The 21,612-nt window shown below is 44.0% G+C and overlaps 1 protein-coding gene across 4 annotated transcripts in view; it reads right to left on the reverse strand.

Annotated features, from left to right (window-relative positions):
- SCUBE3 (signal peptide, CUB domain and EGF like domain containing 3) overlaps nt 1–21,612 on the reverse strand; it is a 248,586-nt gene that overhangs the window by 108,182 nt on the left and 118,792 nt on the right. For all 4 annotated transcript variants that reach the window (XM_088461160.1, XM_088461161.1, XM_088461162.1 and 1 more), the window contains one exon: nt 5,016–5,063. In XM_088461160.1, coding sequence (XP_088317286.1) covers nt 5,016–5,063 — 48 coding nt within the window. The remainder of the gene's footprint in view (nt 1–5,015; nt 5,064–21,612) is intronic.

Below are 21,612 nucleotides of genomic sequence, written 5' to 3' on the forward strand. Positions count from 1 at the left end.
CCCCCTGGTAGTACCCCCAGTAGTAATCCCCCACTGGTAGTGCCCCCTGTAGTAATCCTCCCCTGGTAGTTCCCCCAGTGGTAATCCCCCCTTTTAGTGCCCCCTGTAGTAATCCCCCCTTTTAGTGCCCCCTGTAGTAATCCCCCCCTGTAGTAATCCCCCCCTGGTAGTGCCCCCTGTAGTAATCCCCCCCTTGTAGTTCCCCCAGTGGTAATCCCCCCTTTTAGTGCCCCCTGTAGTAATCACCCCCTGATAATGCCCCTTGGTAGTGCCCCCTGTAGTAATCGCCCCCTGGTAGTGCCCCCTGATAATGCCCCCTGGTAGTGCCCCCTGTAGTCATCGCCCCCTGGTAGTGCCCCCTGTAGTCCCCCCCCCCCTAGTAGAGAGAGACGTGAAAAGAATAAAAAAAAATAAACACTTACCTTAAACTCCTGCTCCTGGTCCCGCCGCTGTCCGCTCCTCCGGCCGCTTTGCATGGGAGAGACGTCGTCATGACGACGTGTCTCCCATCACCCACTGCGGGAGCCGGAAGATGGCTCCCGCAGTGGGAGCAGCAGCAGCCGCTGAGAGTCTGACAGACTCTCAGCGGCTGCTGATTACACCAAACACGCAGCTGCCGGCTCCGGCGGCTGTGTGTTTGGCAGTGTGTAGCGCTGACCGAACTCCGTCCGGTCAGCGCTACACTTGACTCGAGTATAAGCCGAGGGGGTACTTTTTCAGCACATTTTTTGTGCTGAAAAACTCGGCTTATACTCGAGTATATACGGTACTTTGTACGAGGCATATTAAAGCTGGTTAAGTGCTAATTCTACACTGGCCACACTCACTCTAAAATGAAGCATTTGGAAACCCCCCGCTAGAAATCCTGCATTTGCCACTGTAATGTGTGACATAATGTGAATAAGGGGCTCTATGTGGCATAATTTGTATAAGGGTTACTACTGTGTGGGATAGTGTGAATAAGGAGATGGAAGGGGGCACCAAACACGCTATCACTGGCCCTGATTGGAGTTGTGCCTGAACAATTAGCGGCCTTATACAGCACAGTAGTAGTATTTTGATAAATATTCATATTCCATCAAGCTGGAAACCACTACTTTTTCAGCAAAACTTTATCTGACACAAAGTGACTCATATGTCATAAGTTTTTAATTTATTTAATCTTTAGCCAGTTAATATTTATCCATTTAACCTTAAAGCATGCTATTAAACACAGATCTGACCTCAGAATAATCCAGAAAATATTATTACTGTATTACCATCCATTTTCTGTTTATAGTCTATAGCCATCGGTACAGGAAGTGTAGTCCACAAAAGCCCATAAGTCAGAGTGCACCAGCCCCTTCTCTTCTGTGCCAACATTGACATCTGTTACCTTCCTCTCCAGCAGGTCACACTGTCTTGCCCTTTACTCACAGTAGTGAAGAGCTGGAGTCCATACACTTATGGCAGCAGACAGTCATTGATAGGCAAGGAGCATGCTGTGTAGTGACCTCATCACCGCACACGAGTGATGTATCAAGCAGTGAAAACAGTAGAGATGTCGACCAGTCGAGAAGTTGCCCATAGCGACCAATCAGCTTTGAGGTAGTATTACCAAATATATTCTAAAAAATGATAGGTAGATGTTGATTGGTTGCTATGATCAAGTTCTCCACTCTTTTCACTTCTTCATACATCAAACCCGACTGTGTCTTATAGCCACGCACATCAGGAGACTTGAGGCAAGGATTGTGTCAGTACGGGAGAAAGGCTGGGAATAGGACCAGACGGTACTCTTCTTCTAAACACCACTCACATAGCGGATTTAAGGTAAGGGAAGAGATAAGGGGTCAGATGAAGAAGGATAAGAAATCACCAAGATCATTATTACAAGATGTAATTATTATTAATTAGGGTTAGGCTAGGGGATGGGGGGGTTAGGGTTAGGCACCCCCCCAGGAGGGTTAGGGTTAGGCTAAGAAGTGTTTAATAATAATAATAATAAATGGTTGCCAGATTGGATGAGAGTTAAAACGTAATAGTGCCTGATCTCACTTTATGGCTGACAAAGCTTGCAGGAACAGGCTACTAATATAATTTGCACTGTCACTGTGTAATGATTTTTTAATAATTATAGTGATTTTTGATAATTATAATGTAAACTATTTTAAGGCATAATTATTTTACATAATATAAAATTGCTATGCATTTTATGCCATTTAAGTTTCAATTTATATTATACCAATTATATACAATCACTAGCCACGTTATTAGATACACCAATCTAACACTGTGTATTACCTTAGAACAGCCTGAATTCATCATGGCATGGATTCACCAAGGTGCTGGAATCATTCCTTTGTCGGATGCAGCCAGCGAGCTTGGGTTGATGTATGCTTTCTGACATGGAGCATTTTGCTGATATAAGGGGTTGGGTACTGAATGCCGACATTCAGGATCCCGGCGGTCAGAATCCCAATGCCGGCATCCAAACAGGGTTAGGATACCGACACTTGTTGGTCAGTATCCTAACCCTTCCACTCTTTCAACCCTTAACCATCCCTCCCCGATGCCTAAACCTAACCCCCCCTAATGCCTAAACGTAACCTCCCCGCATATGCCTAAACCTAACCGCCCCCCTAGTACCTAAACTTAACCCTCCCCCTAGTGCTTAACCGTAACCCCCATCCTTAACCCTCCCCCTAAACCCAGTACTTACCATTGGGATGCTGGGGTTCGGGATGCCAGCGCCTGGACTCTGACAGGTGTCGGGATTCTGGCACCGGAATTCTAAGCGCTGGCATCCCAGCTGTCAGTATATTGACTGCATCTCGCTATAAGTAGTCATCAGAATATTATGTGACTATGGGCTGCATGTTCTATTAATCGCCTTTCGTTTGTGATACTATCGCACTACTAATGCAATATTTGTTTAAATTACCGGCTTGCTCTTCACCGGTATGAACAAAGAAATCTGTTGCTACTATTACGTTGCGGTCACTCATAGTGACCGCGATGAGCAGTGGCTGCATTCTTCTCCTATCTGCGCATGCATGCTCACTGAATTTCTGTCATGCGCAGTTTCCTGTATGCAGAATCTTCAGTGTCCATAGATACAGATAGATAGATAAATATAGATAGATAGATAAATAGATAGATAGATAGATAGATAGAGATAGAAATATATAGATATAGATATGATAACATAGGGACTCTTGTGCATTAGAATTCCAGAACATCAGCATTTTCAAAGATAATCAAACCACCCCGCCTGGCACCAACAAACATTCCACAGTCAAAAGTACATCTCTACTCACTTCTCCATTCCAGTGTTTGTTCTGGAAAAACAACTGAACCTACTGACTATGGGTCTGTTTCAGCTTTGAAAAGAGAATAAGAAAGAGCAAGTGGGGCAGATTTAAAATATGCAGGGAGATTTAGATTTGAGATGGGTGTGTCCTAGCTGAAATCTAAATTGCAGTGTAAAAATAAAGCTGTCCAGCATTTGTGGGCTACATGCAAAAGCTGCCAGTATTTAATACTAATATATTTGCACCCCTTGCATTGCAACATGGTTTGCCCAGGTACATACAGTAGTTACTTGCGCTGCTTTGGTACCTTGTGACACCCGATGCGGCAGCCTGAATACTTTGGTGCTCACCCGTAAAAAGAGGGTGTAGCCTAGTCAAGGCAAAGTCACTCCTCCAGGTGTGTGATCTTTTTAAGGGCATGACCGCGGGTCATGCCCCTGTTCGGTATGTAGTCAGGAAGCCGGCGGTCGAAATGCCGACAGCCGACTTCCTGACAGTGAAATCCCGGCATGGGACTAATGATAGGCGTCTAAATACCAGTGCCTATCATTAGCCCCACGCCAAAATCCGAACGAGCGGCATACCGATCGTAGCTAAGCCGGGCATTGGGAGCAGATAGCTGCGCTCTAGGTTTAGGGTCTCCTGAGGTGACTTATGGTTAGACACCCCCCCAGGAGGGTTAGGGTTAGGCTAGGGGATGGGGGGGCTAGAGTTAGGCACCCGCCCAGGAGGGTTAGGGTTAGGCTAGGGGATGGGGGGGTTAGGGTTAGGCACCACTAAGGGAATGTTAGGGGGGGAGAGGGTTAGGGATAGCCTTGATACTTATCCTGTTGGGCTCTTCATATGACGGCCCTCCGGTGTCGGTATTTCATCTGCCCAGCTGACGTCCGGCGGTATAACATACCGATTCCCCCCTGTTCATGTCAGGCTGGGGGCTTGCCCAGCGCTCCAGAAGCTGCTGGGCAGACCCCAGCCTCTCCCCCCACAGTGAATTATGCTTGCAAGCGCCATAGGAAGTGGACAGGATGCAGATATTACCTCCACACTTCCGGGGAACCCTTTGGGGAGAGTAGGTAGGTATGCCCTATTTACTGAATATTTTCCATATTCACAGAAACTACTAGTAAACTGTTATACTACATAACCTAGAGCAGGAAAAGGGACAACATTTCCTTTGCAAATCTTACTTAACCCGTAGGAGCTGGTGCCACTGTTATTTGTATAAAGGTCATTTGTAATGTACCTTAATGCACTTGTGTATTTGACACCAATTATCCATTTTCCAATTTTACTGATGAGTTATCGATTTATTTTTCAAGCAATTCATGGCATCACTTCATGACTGACATATTCATTTACAGTGAAACAAGAAGCAGTGCTGTTTTGCTGTAGTTGTAGATTTGCAAGGAAACTATTATGTTTTGTTTGCTTTAGTGAGAGGGTTAGGCCTGGAACTGCAATTGCATCAGATAATTTGTTAAACCAGTACTGAAGGTAACACAATTGTATATAATAAATGTAGATTGCAAATCTAATGGCAAATTCAGTGTTTGCAGTTACCTTTATTCACAATGTTTCAGTTTGTGGTAAATTTCAATATTTTTCTCCAGTAGTTATATAATAAGGGCTTCATCTCACTGTGCACAATTAATCACATGCGTAAAAGAATCTATGCGCATACACTCACAAACACATTTAAGTTAAATTAGGCTTCATATTTACCATTGGATAAGATGGGGGCGCTAGGGGTCTGATCGGAGCGTTTCTCCCCTGTTGCAAGATAAGCATCTATCAGTGTAATCACAGTATATATCAACCCACTCAGGCTGAATGAATATAAGGTACAACTTCACACATTTACTTTTTAGTTACCCGGTTTTAAACATTGAATTTCATTAATTATTTCATGATTCACGTGTCTGAGAGCAGCCCTAACTTACTGTCAGATAAACTATATGATTATTACCATAGCAAAAGATCAAATTACTGTATAATAAAATGCTGCAGTAATTCTATCGTTTGCTTTATAAGCGCTGACTACTGGGCAAATTAATTCAGCCTGTTCTAATATTGAGCTGAAATTCACTTTCACTGACAGCTAATTAATTCTTCAATAAGTTCTGATTCAACACAGATTTGGTGAATAATTACAAAATTATCACTGGAGAATCAGGTTAATCACAATATTGTACATGGGAGCCAATCAGCAAGCATCAACGTCAATAAAGTTTATAGCTTTATAATAGAAGCTTAAATCCTATTGGTCACTGGTTGTTCCTGGTTTAAAACCAATTTGGATGCTCTTTGACTTAAGCTGGCCATACATGGTCTGATATGCACTGTGCGACGCAACAGGGAATCCGACGTCCGACATATCAAGCGGTCCCCACACACGGTGTGATCGGGTGGCCGACCGCCCGATATGCCGGCTCACCCCTCCCCCACCCGCATAGCGATACATGGGATTGCAAATCGCATCCCCAGATAGACTGTACCTGCAGTAAGATCTGGGGGTGCGATGTGCGACCCCACGGGTGCGCACACTATCTGATATCATGCCCATACACGGTATAATATAGCAGCCTAATCTTACCAATCCATCGGATTGGCTGATTTATCGCACAGTGTATGGGCACCTTTAGTAACTGTGACCACTGCACACTCATGTGTGCACTGAACATTTGCTGTACAGCAGTGTAGCTAGTACTGAATCTTTTCCTGGATTAAGTTGTTTTTTTTACACCCTTACTACAAGACACTAAGGGATATAGGGCCTGATTCAGCACAGATCATAATTGCCATCGCAGCTGCATAATCGCACGCAACGCAGCTGCGAAAATATGCTAATGCCTGCCACAGCTCATCCAGCATAGAGAAGCCCAGTACTGCTTTCTCACATCCGTAATACATCGCAGTCCTACGTATACATCGGTAGCATCATAGCACACCGGCCTGTCACGCACTATTACAGGAGCTCTGACTCCAAACAGAAATTGCAAGTCTCGTCGCACAAAGAAGGTCCTCAAGCTGCGTATGCAATTGCAGTGGCTAATTTATGCACGCCCATGCAACGGCATTCAAACGGACAGGCACACCTTCAAACGGACAGGCACACCTTCAAACGGACAGGCACACCTGCGTTTCTACAACTACTCCCCCCCCCCACCACCCAAAAGCTCAAGGCCTGTCACTCACTCTGCAATGAATTCCAGTCTGCGTGTGTAATTGCTGTGTGATTGCAGTGCAGTCACAGTTTGGTGTGTACGCATGCGCAATGGCTAACAATCGCTTGATCTGCGTACGTATTTGCAATTGCGATCACTGCTGAATTAGGCCCATATTTACTAAAGTTTCATTTTGTTAGTTTTTGGACTTGTGGTGTGTTTGAATTTGATTTTCATTTGATTTTGCACATCAGAGATTTACTAAAGGCAACATCAAATGTAAAATCGAATGTACAAACAAATCACGTTTAAAATCGAATGTTGGCAAAACATCAGTACTTTTACATAGACGAACATAGGAATCCCTGATTTACAAACATGTTTTGAAAATCGAACACAAATTTCACACATAGTCGAACACAAAATGCCAAATATAATAGACTAATAGAAGACAGGCTATTTGAGCTTCTAAACAACATTGTATCCCCTAAACCCTTATTTGATGCCTATAAAAGTACAGATGACGGACTCATGCAATTGAGCAATTATTGTTAAATTGTGCATGCATATTATTTGCATTGTGCATGCGCCAAAGTATAATAGCGATGCCGCTCCCATCGTTTACTTTTAAGCAGAATGATTGTTGACAGTCAGGCACCGTTTCTGTCCATTGACGGGTGAGTGGTGGCAAAAACGTAGATGTGTTGTGGCTGTTTTTGAGGCATGTCGCTGGGTGTGTCTGCGAATCCGTACTCAAGCAGTGTGCCTCCGGTGTCTCTGTTCAGGCTGCCATGCTGCGTGTCCAGTGATTTAATTGAGCTGATGATTTTCGAAGGATGTGCGTATGTGTTGGGAATCAGGAGCTCATTCAGATCGTCTCGCTAGATGCGTTCCCTCGCACCCTGTGTATGCAAATCCAGCGCACGCTCAGCAAGGCAGGCGATCGCATGCCAAGGCATCAGCACGCCCACTATGTCTTGGTGTGCGATCACTATGTGTATTCAGATGCCCACCAGCCATTCTTAAGACGCCCACTTGCGCACGTCATATCATGGAAGTGCATGAAAACATTGGTACATCGAGCACCATCGGATGCGATCGCAGCGCTTGAGGTTGACTATACCTTGCCGCAAGCACTGCGATCACTACAGTGTGAAATCCCACCAAGTGACGTGTACTATGACGCTGCCTTTTAATTATGCATGCCTCTGAAACGGCGTTGTAACACTCAGGTACGCCTGCATTCGTACCTTTACTCCCCCGTTTCTAGTGGACTGCCCCTGTCACCACCCACAAACGGCCTTTCCTGTCACTCATTCAGATAGGCTGTCTATGCTGGGCGAGCAAGCGCTTCACGATCTTTCGCAGTGGTTCATGCACGCGCATCGCGATGCATACGAATGCGCAGATTGCAAATATTGGCCAGCAACGAGCGTTTGCATCTTAGCGAGAGGGTCTGAATGAGCTCCTGTGTACGCAGTCGCTGTGCCTTTGCAATTGTTCCACTACGCATCTCTGAACTTTCAGGGCTGCTGGATTTCTTGAATAATTTTGCACATCCTCACCATGCACAATCACAGCTGCAATCACCATAGCATCCGTCAATTCATTAAGCCAGATATTAATAATAGTGTAAAGGCTCTATGTGACAGGTCCAAATTACATGATTTTATATGTTTTTATCAATTTTAAAAGATATCAAGAAACATTTGAGGATTTGTGCACAACTCTTACAAAAAAGGACTCAAACATGTGGGTCACTGTGACTGTAGGAATTTTGGGCCTCATTCAGAGATGGAGGCAGTGTACACAGGGGCGCCGAGAGGGGGGGAGCAGGTACTATTTACCCAGGCGCGGGCTTCCTGGAGGGGCCCAGCTTCGCGGCGCAGCAAATGTGTTTTTTTTTTTGCTCAAGGGTGTGTGGCCATGCCTCCCGTGATTAGGCCACACCCCCATCTGCACCTGGGCCCGGCAGGGCTCTCTACGCCCCTGAGTGTACATTGCTCCTGCGTCTTTGGGTTCCCTGCACCCAAACGGTGATAGACTGCGGCTTAGGGGGCACAATGTGCGATGACACAGGACCGGTTCTGCACATGCACAGAATAGGTCCTGTGCATGTGCAGGTGCTCCACCATCGGAATGTACGCAAACCAGACTTAGAGGAACCACAGCAGCTTCTTTCATGTGATATGTTTTGTCCAATAGGAACACATAAGGAAGTGTTTGTCAATTTTTAATTCTATTTCATTCAATTTTATATTTGTCTTTACAGGCAAATTTATATTCGATTTTGAAATCACTATTCAGTTAGGTATTCCAAGTGTGCCATTAGAGGCACCGCTCTGTATTATCGGAGAGGACGGGAACAAACTTCCTACGGCTACCATTCGCTCCAGGACTTCAGAGGTCATCTTGCATGTCGGTGCTCTTCATAAGGAGTTGACTTCGTTTTACATACTCCTGTAGCAGAAAATCCGATTATTCTGGGTCTTCCATGGCTAAGCAGGCATGCTCCTATTTTAGATTGGAATGAACCTCAAATTCTGTCGTGGGGATCTCAGTGCCATCAATCATGCTTGCCATCCATCAAACCACCACAGCGTGTCATTCAGAGTTTGGCCATCTCCCCAGAGAATACTCTACCAGTTTCATACGGGTCCTTTGAGGTTGTATTCAGTAAGAAAGCTGCTGAAACGCTTTCCAGCTCACAGGGAGTGGGACTGCACTATAGATTTACTTCCACGGAAAATGCCTCCTCGTGGAAGAGCGTTTCCTCTCTCGCTTCCCGAAGCTCAGGCGGTGTCCGAGTACATCCTGGAGAACCTGGAGCGAGGATTCATCAGAGAATCTAAATCACCTGCGGGAGTGGGGTTGTTTTTCGTTAAAAAGAAAGATGGTGGATTGAGACCATGTATAGATTATCGGGTCCTGAATGCCATCACTGTTAAGGATTGGTACCCAGTACCCAGGGGTGGATCTAGACTCTTTCTCTAGGGGGAGAGCAGTGTGTGTTGAACTCAATGGAGAGCCGCAGGGTAACTAAAGTTTATACTGCGGTTCCCATCATTGAGTTCAATGGAGGGAGCCGTTCATTGGCTGAGAGGCGGGGGCTGACCTCTATCAGTCAATGAATGCTCAGACACGGACCTTCAAAGGAGGAAGCCGCGTCTGAGCGGTTCAGTCGGGAAGTAATAACCATCCTGGTTAGGATGGTTATTGCTTAGTGCGAGGGTCGCGTTTTTCGTTTTGTTATTTTAACAACACCTTGGATGCCTACTGGACAAGGGGACCACTTGAGGTAATATAGGTGAGTATGTGTGAGTGTGTATGTATATATTAAACTTATACTGTGTAAGGTGTGTGTCTGTTTATTTCAACATTTCTTTACAGGTGAACTACAGGTCCCAGTGGGTCCTTAATGTCCCGCATGCTTGTACTTGTGGTTCTCCAAGTACCAGCATGCGGGGGAGGCTTGCTGGGACCTGCAGTTCTACTGTAAAGACAATGTTTAACATATTCTTTTTTTACACTACATTAGCACAATCAACCCGCCATTCATCACCCAGGTGTGGCGAGGATAGCCCCGGGCTATCAGCCTAGGCTAGGGGTGCCCTGGAGAGGGAGACACCTTTATTGGAGGGATCTCCAACTCCCCAGGGATCCTGCCCTGGGCTGACTAGCGGTCAGGGCTGATGCTGCTGCTGGGGGGCCCAGTGATAGGGCTCCCCTGGCTGTGGCATCAGTCCCCCATTAGAAAGGGTCCAGGGCTGGTTCTGTGAAATACAGGTAGACCCTACGCAATTTTTCCCTGTAATTCCAGAACCAGGACTGGTTCCCATAGCCCAGTGCTGGTTGAACTAAGGGCCTGATTCAGACCCGGTCGCAAGGGCTGTGCGCTCGCAACCGGGTCGATGTTTGCCCACTGAGCCGGCTCCGTCATGCGCATGCATGAGACCCGGCTAGTGCTCCGGGGTCTCTCACCAAAGGGGGTGAGCTGTCGATGGTGATTGACAGCTCGCCCCGTAGGGTAGGCGGGCAGGGGCGGGCAGGGGAACGCCTGCCATTTGGGGGAGGCCCCACTGACATCACCAGTGATGTCAGTGGGAGAGCTTCCAGCTCTATTAGAGCCAGAAGCTCTCTGGGGCTTGTGGCCACGAGACCCTACCACAAGGGTCTCGTTGCAAGCCCGATGGTCGCGATGGTCTTGACCATCGCGACCATCAACCTGGCCACTCCCAATAGCTGTGGGAGCGGCCAGGAGGCCGAACAACAACAAAAAAAAAACCGCCCTGATTCAGAGCGAGCGCTTGTTCAGAGCGTCCGTCTCTGAATCAGGCCCTAAGTACAGGGAGACCCTACGCAATTTTTCCCTGTATTTAGTCAACCAGGACTGGGTTTGAACAGTCTGGGGCTGGTTGTGTTTTGGGGGTGAACCTCACATCATTTGTTTTTTACATTTAACTCTTTATTTGCTTTTTACAGTCAGATACATGCAGGCATCTTACTGATGTCTGCATGTATTTGTGTCAATCCGACCTGCTCATGCTCAAATCGAAAGCATGAAGCAGGTCTATTGAGTTGGTGATTTGAAGGTCGATTTGAAGTCCGATTTTGAGGTCGATTTCAAATCAAATAAGAGTAAATAAGGGTTTTGTGTGTTGGGCTATGTAACAGTACCAATGTTTTCCCGATGTTCGATTTGAGGTCGATTTGACAAAAATTTTATTTGAAATTCGATTTTACATTCGATTTGGCCTTTAGTAAATACCCAAATGCAAAATCAAATACAAATCAAATGAAAATCGCACCTCAAATCACTCAAAATACCAAATCGATCTTTAGTAAATTTACCCCATTGTGTCTGACCATGGGGTGCAGTTTACTTCCAAATTCTGGAGGACATTGTGCAGATATTTTGGGGTCAATCTGAGTTTTTTTCATCACCCTACCAAAAATTTATTTGAATGTATGTGTCGACCAATCAGGATGACTGGGTCTCCTTGCTGCCGTGAGCCGAGTTTGCTCATAACAATTTATTTGATGAGGTAGCAGGTCACTCTCCATTTTTTATTCAGCATGGATTGCATCCTGTGTTACTGGAATTGCCAGCTGTGGGGTCGGTATCACTTCCAGTGATCCGTGATTCGGTTAAACGATTCCTCAGTATTTGGAGGGAAGTAACAAAGAACTTGTGCACAGCATCCTCAAGGTACAAGGTGATTGTGGACAGGAGAAGGAAGAGGATGCCTTTACTATGTGCAGGCGACAGAGTTTGGCTGTCAACCAAACATTTTCGACTGAGGCTGCCTGCAATGAAATTTGCCCCTAGATTTATTGGGCCATTCCAGATTCTCTAAGTGATAAACCCGGTGGCATATTGCCTAAAGCTTCCTGACACACTTAAAATACTGAATGTTTTTCACATCTCCTCTTGAAACCATTTGTTCTGAATTGATATTAGAGGCACGGTGATCTTTTTTCAGCTATTTCAGTAGATTGTCAGGAGGAGTACGAGGTAAAGCAGATTTTGGATTTTAGAGTATATCGAGGTACAGTCCAATTTTTGGTAGACTGGAAAGGATATGGTCCTGAAGAGTGCTGTTGGGTCAAGGCCTCAGATGTTCATGCACCCCAACTTCTTCGGAAATTCCAACAGAAGTTCCCTGACAAGCCATTTGTGGGGTGTTCGGTGCCCACCCCTTGAGGAGGGGGTAATGTCACAGTGTGCCGGACACCGGCAATCACTTACCAGGTCCGGCAGTGCTGGTCTGCGGCGTGGCAGCGGGCAGGGAGTCCCCGGTGCCCGCTGCTAGACGCTACTTCTTCCCTCTCCTGATGCAGGCGGCTGCGGCTCCATATGGGTGCACACGCTGACCAGCCAAATGATTTAAAGGGCCATAAATGCCTTCCTGGTGATGTTGCAGGAGGTGCTTAGTTCAAGCTCAGCCTATATAAGGAAGTCCATGGGAGCACTCCAGTGCCAGAGTATAGTCTCCATTACCTTACTCCAGCATTCCTGTGCAAATCTTGTTACCTGTTCCTGACCTTGGCTTGTTTGTGACTAATTTTTCGTTTGCTCCCTGGTACTTCATTGACAATCTGGTTTTGACCTTGGCTCCCTTGAACCGTCTTGTCTGTTTGGTTCCGATCCAGCTTGTTGACTATGCAGAAAGTCTTTCCCGCTCCATCCAGAGTTCACCAGCACCTGTATAGGGGAACCTTTTCTGAGGGCCGTGACCTGTTTGTTGGACGTTCTTGTGAGGGTCCCTGGTGAAGACCGCCGGCACATCGCGCCTCAGATATAGGTCTTGCCAATCTCCAAGATATGGGTTGCATCCATTATCTTTCCGAGAGTTGCGATAGCCCATAGGCTGCAATTGGGCAAAGCCTCCGTTTGTCCAGCCACCCCCCCTCCCCGCCTACAAAACGGGGTGAGCTGTCGATCAACATCGACAGCTGCCCCGTTTGTAGCGAGCCCTGGAGCGAGTGAATTTCTCACTCGCTAGGGGGCTTGCACGGCGCGTGCGCAGGGCCGACACCATCGACCCGTTTGCGAGTGCAAAGCGCTCGCGAGCGGGTCTGAATCAGGTCCAGAGTTTTCTGTACTTAGCCACACCTTTGTGGGCTTCCTGGGGAAATATGAATGAAAAAAAAACGCTTTGGCACTGATTCAGAGTTGGGAGCATGGCAAAAAAAAAAAAAAAAGGAGACACCTTCTACATGGACAAACCATGTTGCGAAGCAAGGGGCGCAAATAAAAAAAAAAATTTGTATGCAGGATAGCCACAAATGCTGGACATCTTTATTTTTACACTGCAAATAAAGAGTTCAGCCAGGACACGCTCCTCCCAATTATAAATCTCTGCACATTTTAAGATGTTTTTTGCCAAGGTGCAAAATTGTTCCTTTTTTTGCTTTGCTTACAACTCTGAATCCGACAAAAAGGAAACATCCTTCATCTACATTACGCTGGCAATGGCCACAGATCTTATCAGCCACTGTTAGAGCCACACTTTGGACCTCATTCACAGTCGGTCGAAGCGGCCGCACGGTCGTATGGAAAAAGGGGCCGGATATGCAAATGATTCCCTCGCAAGTTGCGTCACTAAGTTCAGATCGGTAGCTGGCCGACCAAGGGGAGGAAGCGGCCGGAAGACAAAAAAATACGCCCCCTACTCGTACGCATTACACGTCATCTCCGGGCATATAAGGATTAATCGAGACCATCGAGAACCATCGGAACTGGTCGTAGAGCTTAAGGTTGACCATACCCTCTCTTAAGCTCTACGATCATGTCAGTGTAAAAACCTACCATGTCACATGTGCCATGACGCTACTTTGTTAATTATGCACTCCCATAAACCGTATGCACTCCCATAAAATGCTGTCCGCGTAATTAGGCACGCCTGCGTTCGGATCTCCACTCCCCCGTTTTCAAGCACCTTCCCCTGTTACCACCCACAAACGCCTCAATCTGTCACTCAAACTACCGACCTGGCTGTGTTCAAAGAGAGAGAAATTTCTGATCATAGCGGCTAGTTTGCGCACGCGCATTGCGAACTTTACGCATGCGCAGTATAGCGAACATCGGTGGAGCATGACCGTACGCCCGCTTCTACCGACTCTGAATGAGGTCCTTTGTCACTAGTCTCTGGAGCAGGCTGGCCACAACACTGACAGTCACATGATTGATATGTTGTGTACTATTAGGCAGCCTGCACTGTGCGGGTGCCTGACCCCTGCTATCTCTACCCCTTCGCTTGAAGAAGTTATTAGTTATTAGGCTGGCTTCAACATTGAATGGCTTCATGGTGGCTGGTCTCTCCCCTGGCACCATTCACCCTATCAAATGTCCTGCGTAGATCAGCTCTTGACTGACTCGTCCTTTCCCTTATAGTTGTTTTTGTTTCATACCTGCAAAAATGAAGCCTCTCCCATATATTGTATAAGAAGGGCAGACTGCAGCAGATATCAGAAATATCTGCTGCGGTCAATCACTTTTGTTTGCAGAAGTAGCCCCCTAGGTTTCTATGGTTAACAGGCAAATTTACCATGCTCCGGAATGCAGTTAACGCCATTTTCGGATGGCACTAGCCATTGTAACGCACATTTTTTTCGGGTGATATCCACTTACTTGCGCAGTAGCGCAGCAGAGGTTCGAACCAGAAAGTAAAATGATCGCATATACGATCACTTTACATATTACTGAATCGGTTACTCAGAAATGATACATTCCGGCATGCAAAGATTCTTTATTGGCGTGAATTGTGGTTCATTTTGGGGGCAGGCCGCAGTTATAACTAAATATGCCCCAATGTGTTTTAAGCACAGATATTATGTAATGTTATGGAGATAAAAACTCTATTTAACAAGGTGTAGGAACACATATAAACCCAAATGTGAAGATATTAAAATAACTATATAGTTTAATCAGTTAAGGATGGACCATAAACACTGTGGAACCCTACTCGTTTTGTTCCTCATAATTTTAAGAACCAGGACTGGCTGTCAAGTCCAGGACTGGTTAGTCTTTTGGGGGGGACCTCACGTAATTTTTTTAATAAAATAAACACTATTTGAACTATTTACAGTCAGAAACATACACAAATCACAATGATTTGTGTATGTTTCAGCAAAACTCGCAGCTCTGGAGTGAGTGTTTAAAACTTCAATTTGGCAGAGAGTTTGCAGGCATCTCAGCCGTGATTGTCATTTAGATTCTTGGTAAATTTGTGAGCTGTATCTTTTAGGTGAAAAGTACTTCCAAGTTTGCCTGATGGTGATAAGATTCGAGTTTGCTATCTCACCCGAGTTTTACGAGTGAGAAGAGAGAAATCTCTCTCTAACTCACCCGATTTTGCCTTTATTCAATTTGTGAGTTGAAAATCATGACTAAACTCTCCTGATATGGTCATCTCTACCATTCTCGATTCTTAGTAAATTTACCCCTTAGTCACAGTCTAACAGAAAAATGTGTAGTAGATGTGGAAACAATCACAATCCTAAAATGTGCCCATCATATGGTAAAACCTGCATGAAATGTGTTAGAATTAATCACTTTGCCAAATGCTGTAAAACCAAAAGTGAAGCAAGCACAGTGTACACTCAGAAGCATCATAAGGGGGGTGCGGGCCGCACCCGGGTGTCACCCGCCAAGGGGTGACACCAAGGTGCCGTCTCCCCCTCAGTGACAGGGGCCGGTGCTGCACTGTATAATTAAGTGCTGCAGTCGGCTCCTCACACTGTGAGTGAGCCAGCCGGCACTACGTGCACCTCCGGCACCCCCCCTGCCTCCAGGCTCCCAGTGATAATGGGACCGATTTGCCGCGCAACATATAATCCCTCCCCGCACCAGGTGACACCGTGGGGAGATATGCCACTGTGTACTGTTAAACAAGCTGAGACTGAAGAGTTTTTTGTGGATTCCATTGAACTTTGCAGTGCAGATAAGAAGGAATGGATTGTTCCTTTAACAGTGAATGAGATTGTCATTCCCTTTAAGATTGATACAGGCGCACAGGTAATTTAATATCTTTTCAAGACTATAATACTTTTATAGTGAAACCTAAAATTAATCCAGCCAATGTAAAAGTTGCAGGCTATACTGGTGAGAAAATTCCTGTAAAAGGTACATGCCTAGTGACACTGAAATACAGAAGACAAAAGTTTAATACCTCTCTACTGATTGTGGATAAAGATGTGCAACCAATTTTAGGACTAAGTTCCTGTGAGAAACTTAACTTGATAAAGAAAGTTTTTATGGTGACATCACAAGTAGAAGTTAAGTGCAAATCAGTGTTTACACAATACAGTGACGTGTTTGAAGGCTTAGGTTGTTTGCCTGGTGCGCATAAGATATATATAAACACGCAAGTTCCACCAGTAATACACCCCTGTAGAAAAGTGCCATTTGCACAGAGAAAAAGTACAAAAAGAGTTAAACCGCATGGAAGCCTTGGGTGTCATAGAGAAAGTTGATGAGCCTACTGAATGGGTGAGCTCCTTAGTAATTGTAGTAAAGAAAAATGGACAACTCAGAATATGTCTAGATCCAAGAGATTTAAACAAAGCTATTAAAAGAGAACATTTCAAACTACCAACCAGAGATGAAACTATGTCGCAATTTGCAGGAGCAAAATGGTTCAGTAAATTGGACGCATCTTTAGGATTCTGGCAAATGAAACTAAATGAAGCCAGCTCAATGCTGTGTACATTTAATACACCAGAAGGTCGATACAGATTTCTTCAACTACCATATGGGATACTGTCCACTCCAGAAGTATACCACAAAAGAATACACAATGATGGATGACATTATTATCTGGGGTTCTACAAAGGAAGAACATGATTCTAGATTGAGACAAGTGATGGAACTTACCAGGAAAGTGAATCTAAAGCTAAACAAGGACAAATGGGAATTTGGCATGAAACACTTACCTTTATGGGGGATATTGTCTCAGATCAAGGTGTGAAGCCTGACCCAAAGAAAATATCAGCCATAGTGAATATGGAACGTCCTAATAATAAAGATGACATCAGGAGATTCCTAGGAATGATTACTTACTTTATTTCTCAACTCTCAGAACAATCAGCTCCCCTTAGATGGCTATTGGACAAAGATAATGAGTGGATGTGGTCACATGAACAAGAACAAAGTTGGAAAAATTTGAAACAGACCATTACAGAGCAACTGGTACTAAGATTCCTTAATCCTGCAAAAAGAATAAGGATTTCAGCAGATGCTTTGCAATTTGGCCTAGGATCTGTATTGTTGCAAGAACATGAGGATACATGCCAACCTGTAATCTATGCATCTAGATTATTGAGAAGTGCTGAAACAAGGTATGCTCAGATAGAAAAAGAACTTATAGCAATCACTTATGCATGTGAGAGATTTCATCAATTTGTGCGAATGCTTATAAGACTACAGAAATACATGGACATTGCTGACACACTTTCTCGTGCTGTGGACAAAAGTGAAGGTTCTGAAAGTCTGATGGACAAAGAGATAGAAGCATATGTTGATTTGATTGTAGCTTCTCTCCCAGTTTCTTTTGCAAGACAAGAACAGATTAGAAAAGAAACAGAGACAGATGACACAATGAAAGTGTTAAAAGACATCATTCTGAACAGATGGGCAGCAGAAAAAAATGCTTGTCCGCTGTCTATTCAAGATTATTGGATGTACCGCAGTGGACTTACAGTACTGTTGTCAATTACATCATTTACAAAGGCAATAGGTTTGTCATACCTATACGACTAAGAAAAACTATGCTGTGCAAGATACATAAAGGCCACTTAGGAGAAGCCGCTAAGTCCTCATGCAGTGCCAGAGAGCCAGAGAGACCATACCAGAAGGTAGGCGCAGATTTGTTTGATTGTATTGGGAAGACGTACATTGTCGTGACTGATTATTATTCTAATTATCCTGAGGTGAAGACACTACATACAACTACTAGTAAAGCTGTAATCAATTGCATGAAGTCAATCTTTGCAAGGCATGGTGATCCTGTGGAAGTGTTCACTGACAAATGTCCTCAGTTTTCCAGTGCTGAATTTAGACAATTTGCTGATGATTGGGAATTTGTCCATACTACGTCAAGTCCCCACTATCCATGGTCAAATGGATTGGTAGAAAGTTCAATAAAAACTGTGAAGAGTCTCATGAAAAAAGCACAGGAAGGTAAAGAATATTTCTACAAAAGTCTCTCAATCTACCGCAGTACACCTCTGCAGAATGGAGTTTCTCCAGCACAAATGCTGATGGGAAGAAGGATTAGAGCAAATCTTTCAATACATGATGTGCTGCTTAAAACACATAATTCAACATTAGTCATACTGAGTAAGCAACGACAACAGGTAAAACAAAAAATGTTCCATGACAGACGAGCAAAATGCCTGTCTGATCTTAGATTGGGTGACAAAGTCCATCTCAGAGACCATGAGAAAGGCATTTGGATGTAGAAAGGTACTGTGCAAACACAAGTAGCACCAATATTTTATGCTATACGCACAGAGCGTGGAACAGAAGTAAGAAGAAATCGGGAGGATTTAAGATCTCAACCTAACCAACATGAAGACAACATATCCTTCATCTGACGTATGGTAATCTTGATAACTGTGAACAAACCATGATTCAAGAAAGGTCCAACATGTTTGATGAAACACAGACCGTGCATGAAAGACCCAAAAGAGAAATTCACAGACCTGAGAGACTCATTGAAACATGTTAGATGATGTTTTTAACATATTGCATTGTTGAATTGTTGCACTGAAGGATACAGGGCTTATCTTTACAGAAAAGAGGATGCGATGTTATTGCATTAGATAATATTAATGTGTGTAGACACTTTTAAGATTAAACAAGCATACAAACAAAACAATTCGCATAGCAAAATTTGAGGTGGTTGAAGAGAGAACTGTGTACATTGCTGGTGGACCTTTCCAATGTATATCAGGGTAACTGAGCCAAGAACCTTTTTACATTCAAAGAATGACATAGGCAAGTCTGGAGTAAAGGGATATGTATTCTTCAGTAAAAAGAGTTTTCTTCCGAAAAAACAGAAATTGGCCTCCTTTTAAAGACAAATGTACAAGTTGCCATGTCAATGAGACTGACTTGAAATAATGGGCATTGAGGGATAATAAAATGGGTGAAAGGAAAGTCTATTTAAATTCTTTGTTGAGGATCTTTCAAACTATTTAGCATTTGTGGCTCGACTGAGTGAAATTGAATCACTTAAGACGAGACAGTACTTGATAAACTTGGCTGAGATTGATGCAGGAGCCCGGCCCCTGAGAGTTCTTGTCAGAGCGATAAGGTAGTAAAGTTCTGCTTTCTGGGAAGAATGTTCTATGATTATCTTCAGGATTATCATATGGAAATGCAGCCATAGCTTAACCTTTCAGGAACTTTGTATACAATTTTTTGGCTCTTATGAAATAAATGTGGCATGATCACATAATCACACATTTTAACCATTATAGGGGAGAGAACATCTAATGTAAAATGTTATATGAGAAATGAAAGCGAATGGTAGATGGGAGAATGAATGCCTACCTGTAGACTCAAACTGGCATGGAAAAACCTGGAAAGATGCCTACAAGCTGTGAGAACTTAGTCATTGACATTAAATTGTGAGTCAAGATTGACTGAAAGCATAGCTAAGGACTCAGCCCTTCCCAGAATTGCAAGCTTATTAGGGCTCTATTCATTATGTTAATTATCGCGGTCCAAGCGTATCCCGATAATTAACATTTCAACTCGTGGCAAGCGGAAATAGCTGATCCAGTAATCAGCTGTCTCCCGAATGTTTTCAATGCTCCTTTCAGAGCAGTGAAACTTAGCAAGTACTTACAAAAGAATCATATTATTATCAAGCAGCATCATTAAGAAGAAGCCATGGTGAGTCAGGCAAGTACACAGTGCTGAACTAAGTCAAATTTTATTATATTTACTTACAGTATATAAAAACAGATGACATCACTAGCAATTACACCTTTCACCTGCAGAGAGAATGTGCCAGCCGTGCCCCATTCAATGCAGGATTAGTTGTTCTACTCTGCATGTAGAGACAGCCTCAATAAAATAATGAGAAAAGGTTAGGAGATTTGTAAAATGTGTTCCATAATGTAGATAAGCAAATAAACAATTTCAAAAGCAGAATAGACTTGCAGGAAATGGAAATGTTAGTTTGACTATTGTGCTTTTGGAATGGAGTATTAACATATTTGTCCATAGGGAATATAGCCAACCACACTTATTTTCTGGCATGTTTCTTTTAGACTATGGGACTGTTGGCAGGTAAGTGTTCATCCTCATTAGGATAGTTCCCATTACTGCAGTAGCACAGTGTCATAACAGTGTATATCTTAGTCCTTGAGCTTTTACTGTATGCAGGAGCATTGAGGGGGGACAAAGTACCCAGGCACTGTTCACAAATTCACGACCCCGTATGAGCTTTATTGTGGGTGGGGGAAAGTGAGTGCACGCACCAACAGCATTCTATTAGTTTACGTGGTCACACAACTGCTATGCTGTCTAGGCAGGATCCACTTAATAACACCCATTTAGGCTAGTCGATGGATGACATGAAGCAGCCACACCAAGATGCAAGACTGCTTTCAGCACCTTGGTTGCATTGTCTCTGCAATATGTGTTTGTCTTCTCGTCAAGTAGCCAGGAGTAATTAAGACCTGTTATTGTTATTATTTCCCTTGTCTCTCTATTCTTTCTCTTTCATTTCTTATTACATTTTCCTGTGCTATGTAAGTCCTGGGGCCATTTAAGCATCGAAGGGCATTCCTGAGGGTAAAGGCGGCTGTTATAGGACTAAAGTGAAGCTGAGACCAGAAACTATGTTCCTCAGTAATAGTTTGGGTTTCAGATACTTTCTCATCTCCATTCTTGTGTTAATCCTGCCTTCATCTTTTTTTATTTACTCCTTTGTTGTGTCTGAGTTCGGATCATATGTGCAGTAACTCTCTGTATTGACCCTTGCCTTGTTGGCTACCCATTTCAGTTCCAACTTCCTGCACTGTTCAGACCATCTGTCTATTCTCTTGTTGTTACTCTTACATTGGTTTCTACATCTATCTTTGCTATAGCTTCTTTCTGTATAATATCCCACCCTACTCATCCTGTCCATTTATGTTATTTTTTTGCCCTGGGATTCTCACTTATTTACTGATCACTGAGGCCCATCTGATGTTGGGATTCTGCTCTCCAGCCCTCCTACACTCTCTGTATTGCCTAGATAATGCTAAGCATGTAATACAGCTTGAGTCTACAATATATAATGAAAATGGAACATACATTTCACAGTGATCCCATCCAATAATTTCACATAGATCCCACTTATAGCGTATAAGAGCACTTGATAATTTAGCATAGAGAGCTCCACCAATATTGCACAGAGATTCCATCCACCCATGACAGTATCGATGGACTCCCCATCCATAAGACATTCATATATTGCTGACAGTATAATGCCCTTCTTCTGAACATGCATAGCGACGGAGGTTCCAGACAGAAGGGGAGGACAAAATATTTTATCTTAATGCTTTGGAAGATCCTGTTGGGGGAGATTCAATTGGGGTTTGTTAAAATATAAATTCTTCACATAATTTACAAACATAAGAAATTGCATCTCTGT

The sequence above is a fragment of the Taudactylus pleione genome, unplaced genomic scaffold, assembly GCF_031769625.1.
Source record: "Taudactylus pleione unplaced genomic scaffold, aTauple2 ptg001021l, whole genome shotgun sequence".
Classification (NCBI taxonomy): domain Eukaryota; kingdom Metazoa; phylum Chordata; class Amphibia; order Anura; family Myobatrachidae; genus Taudactylus; species Taudactylus pleione.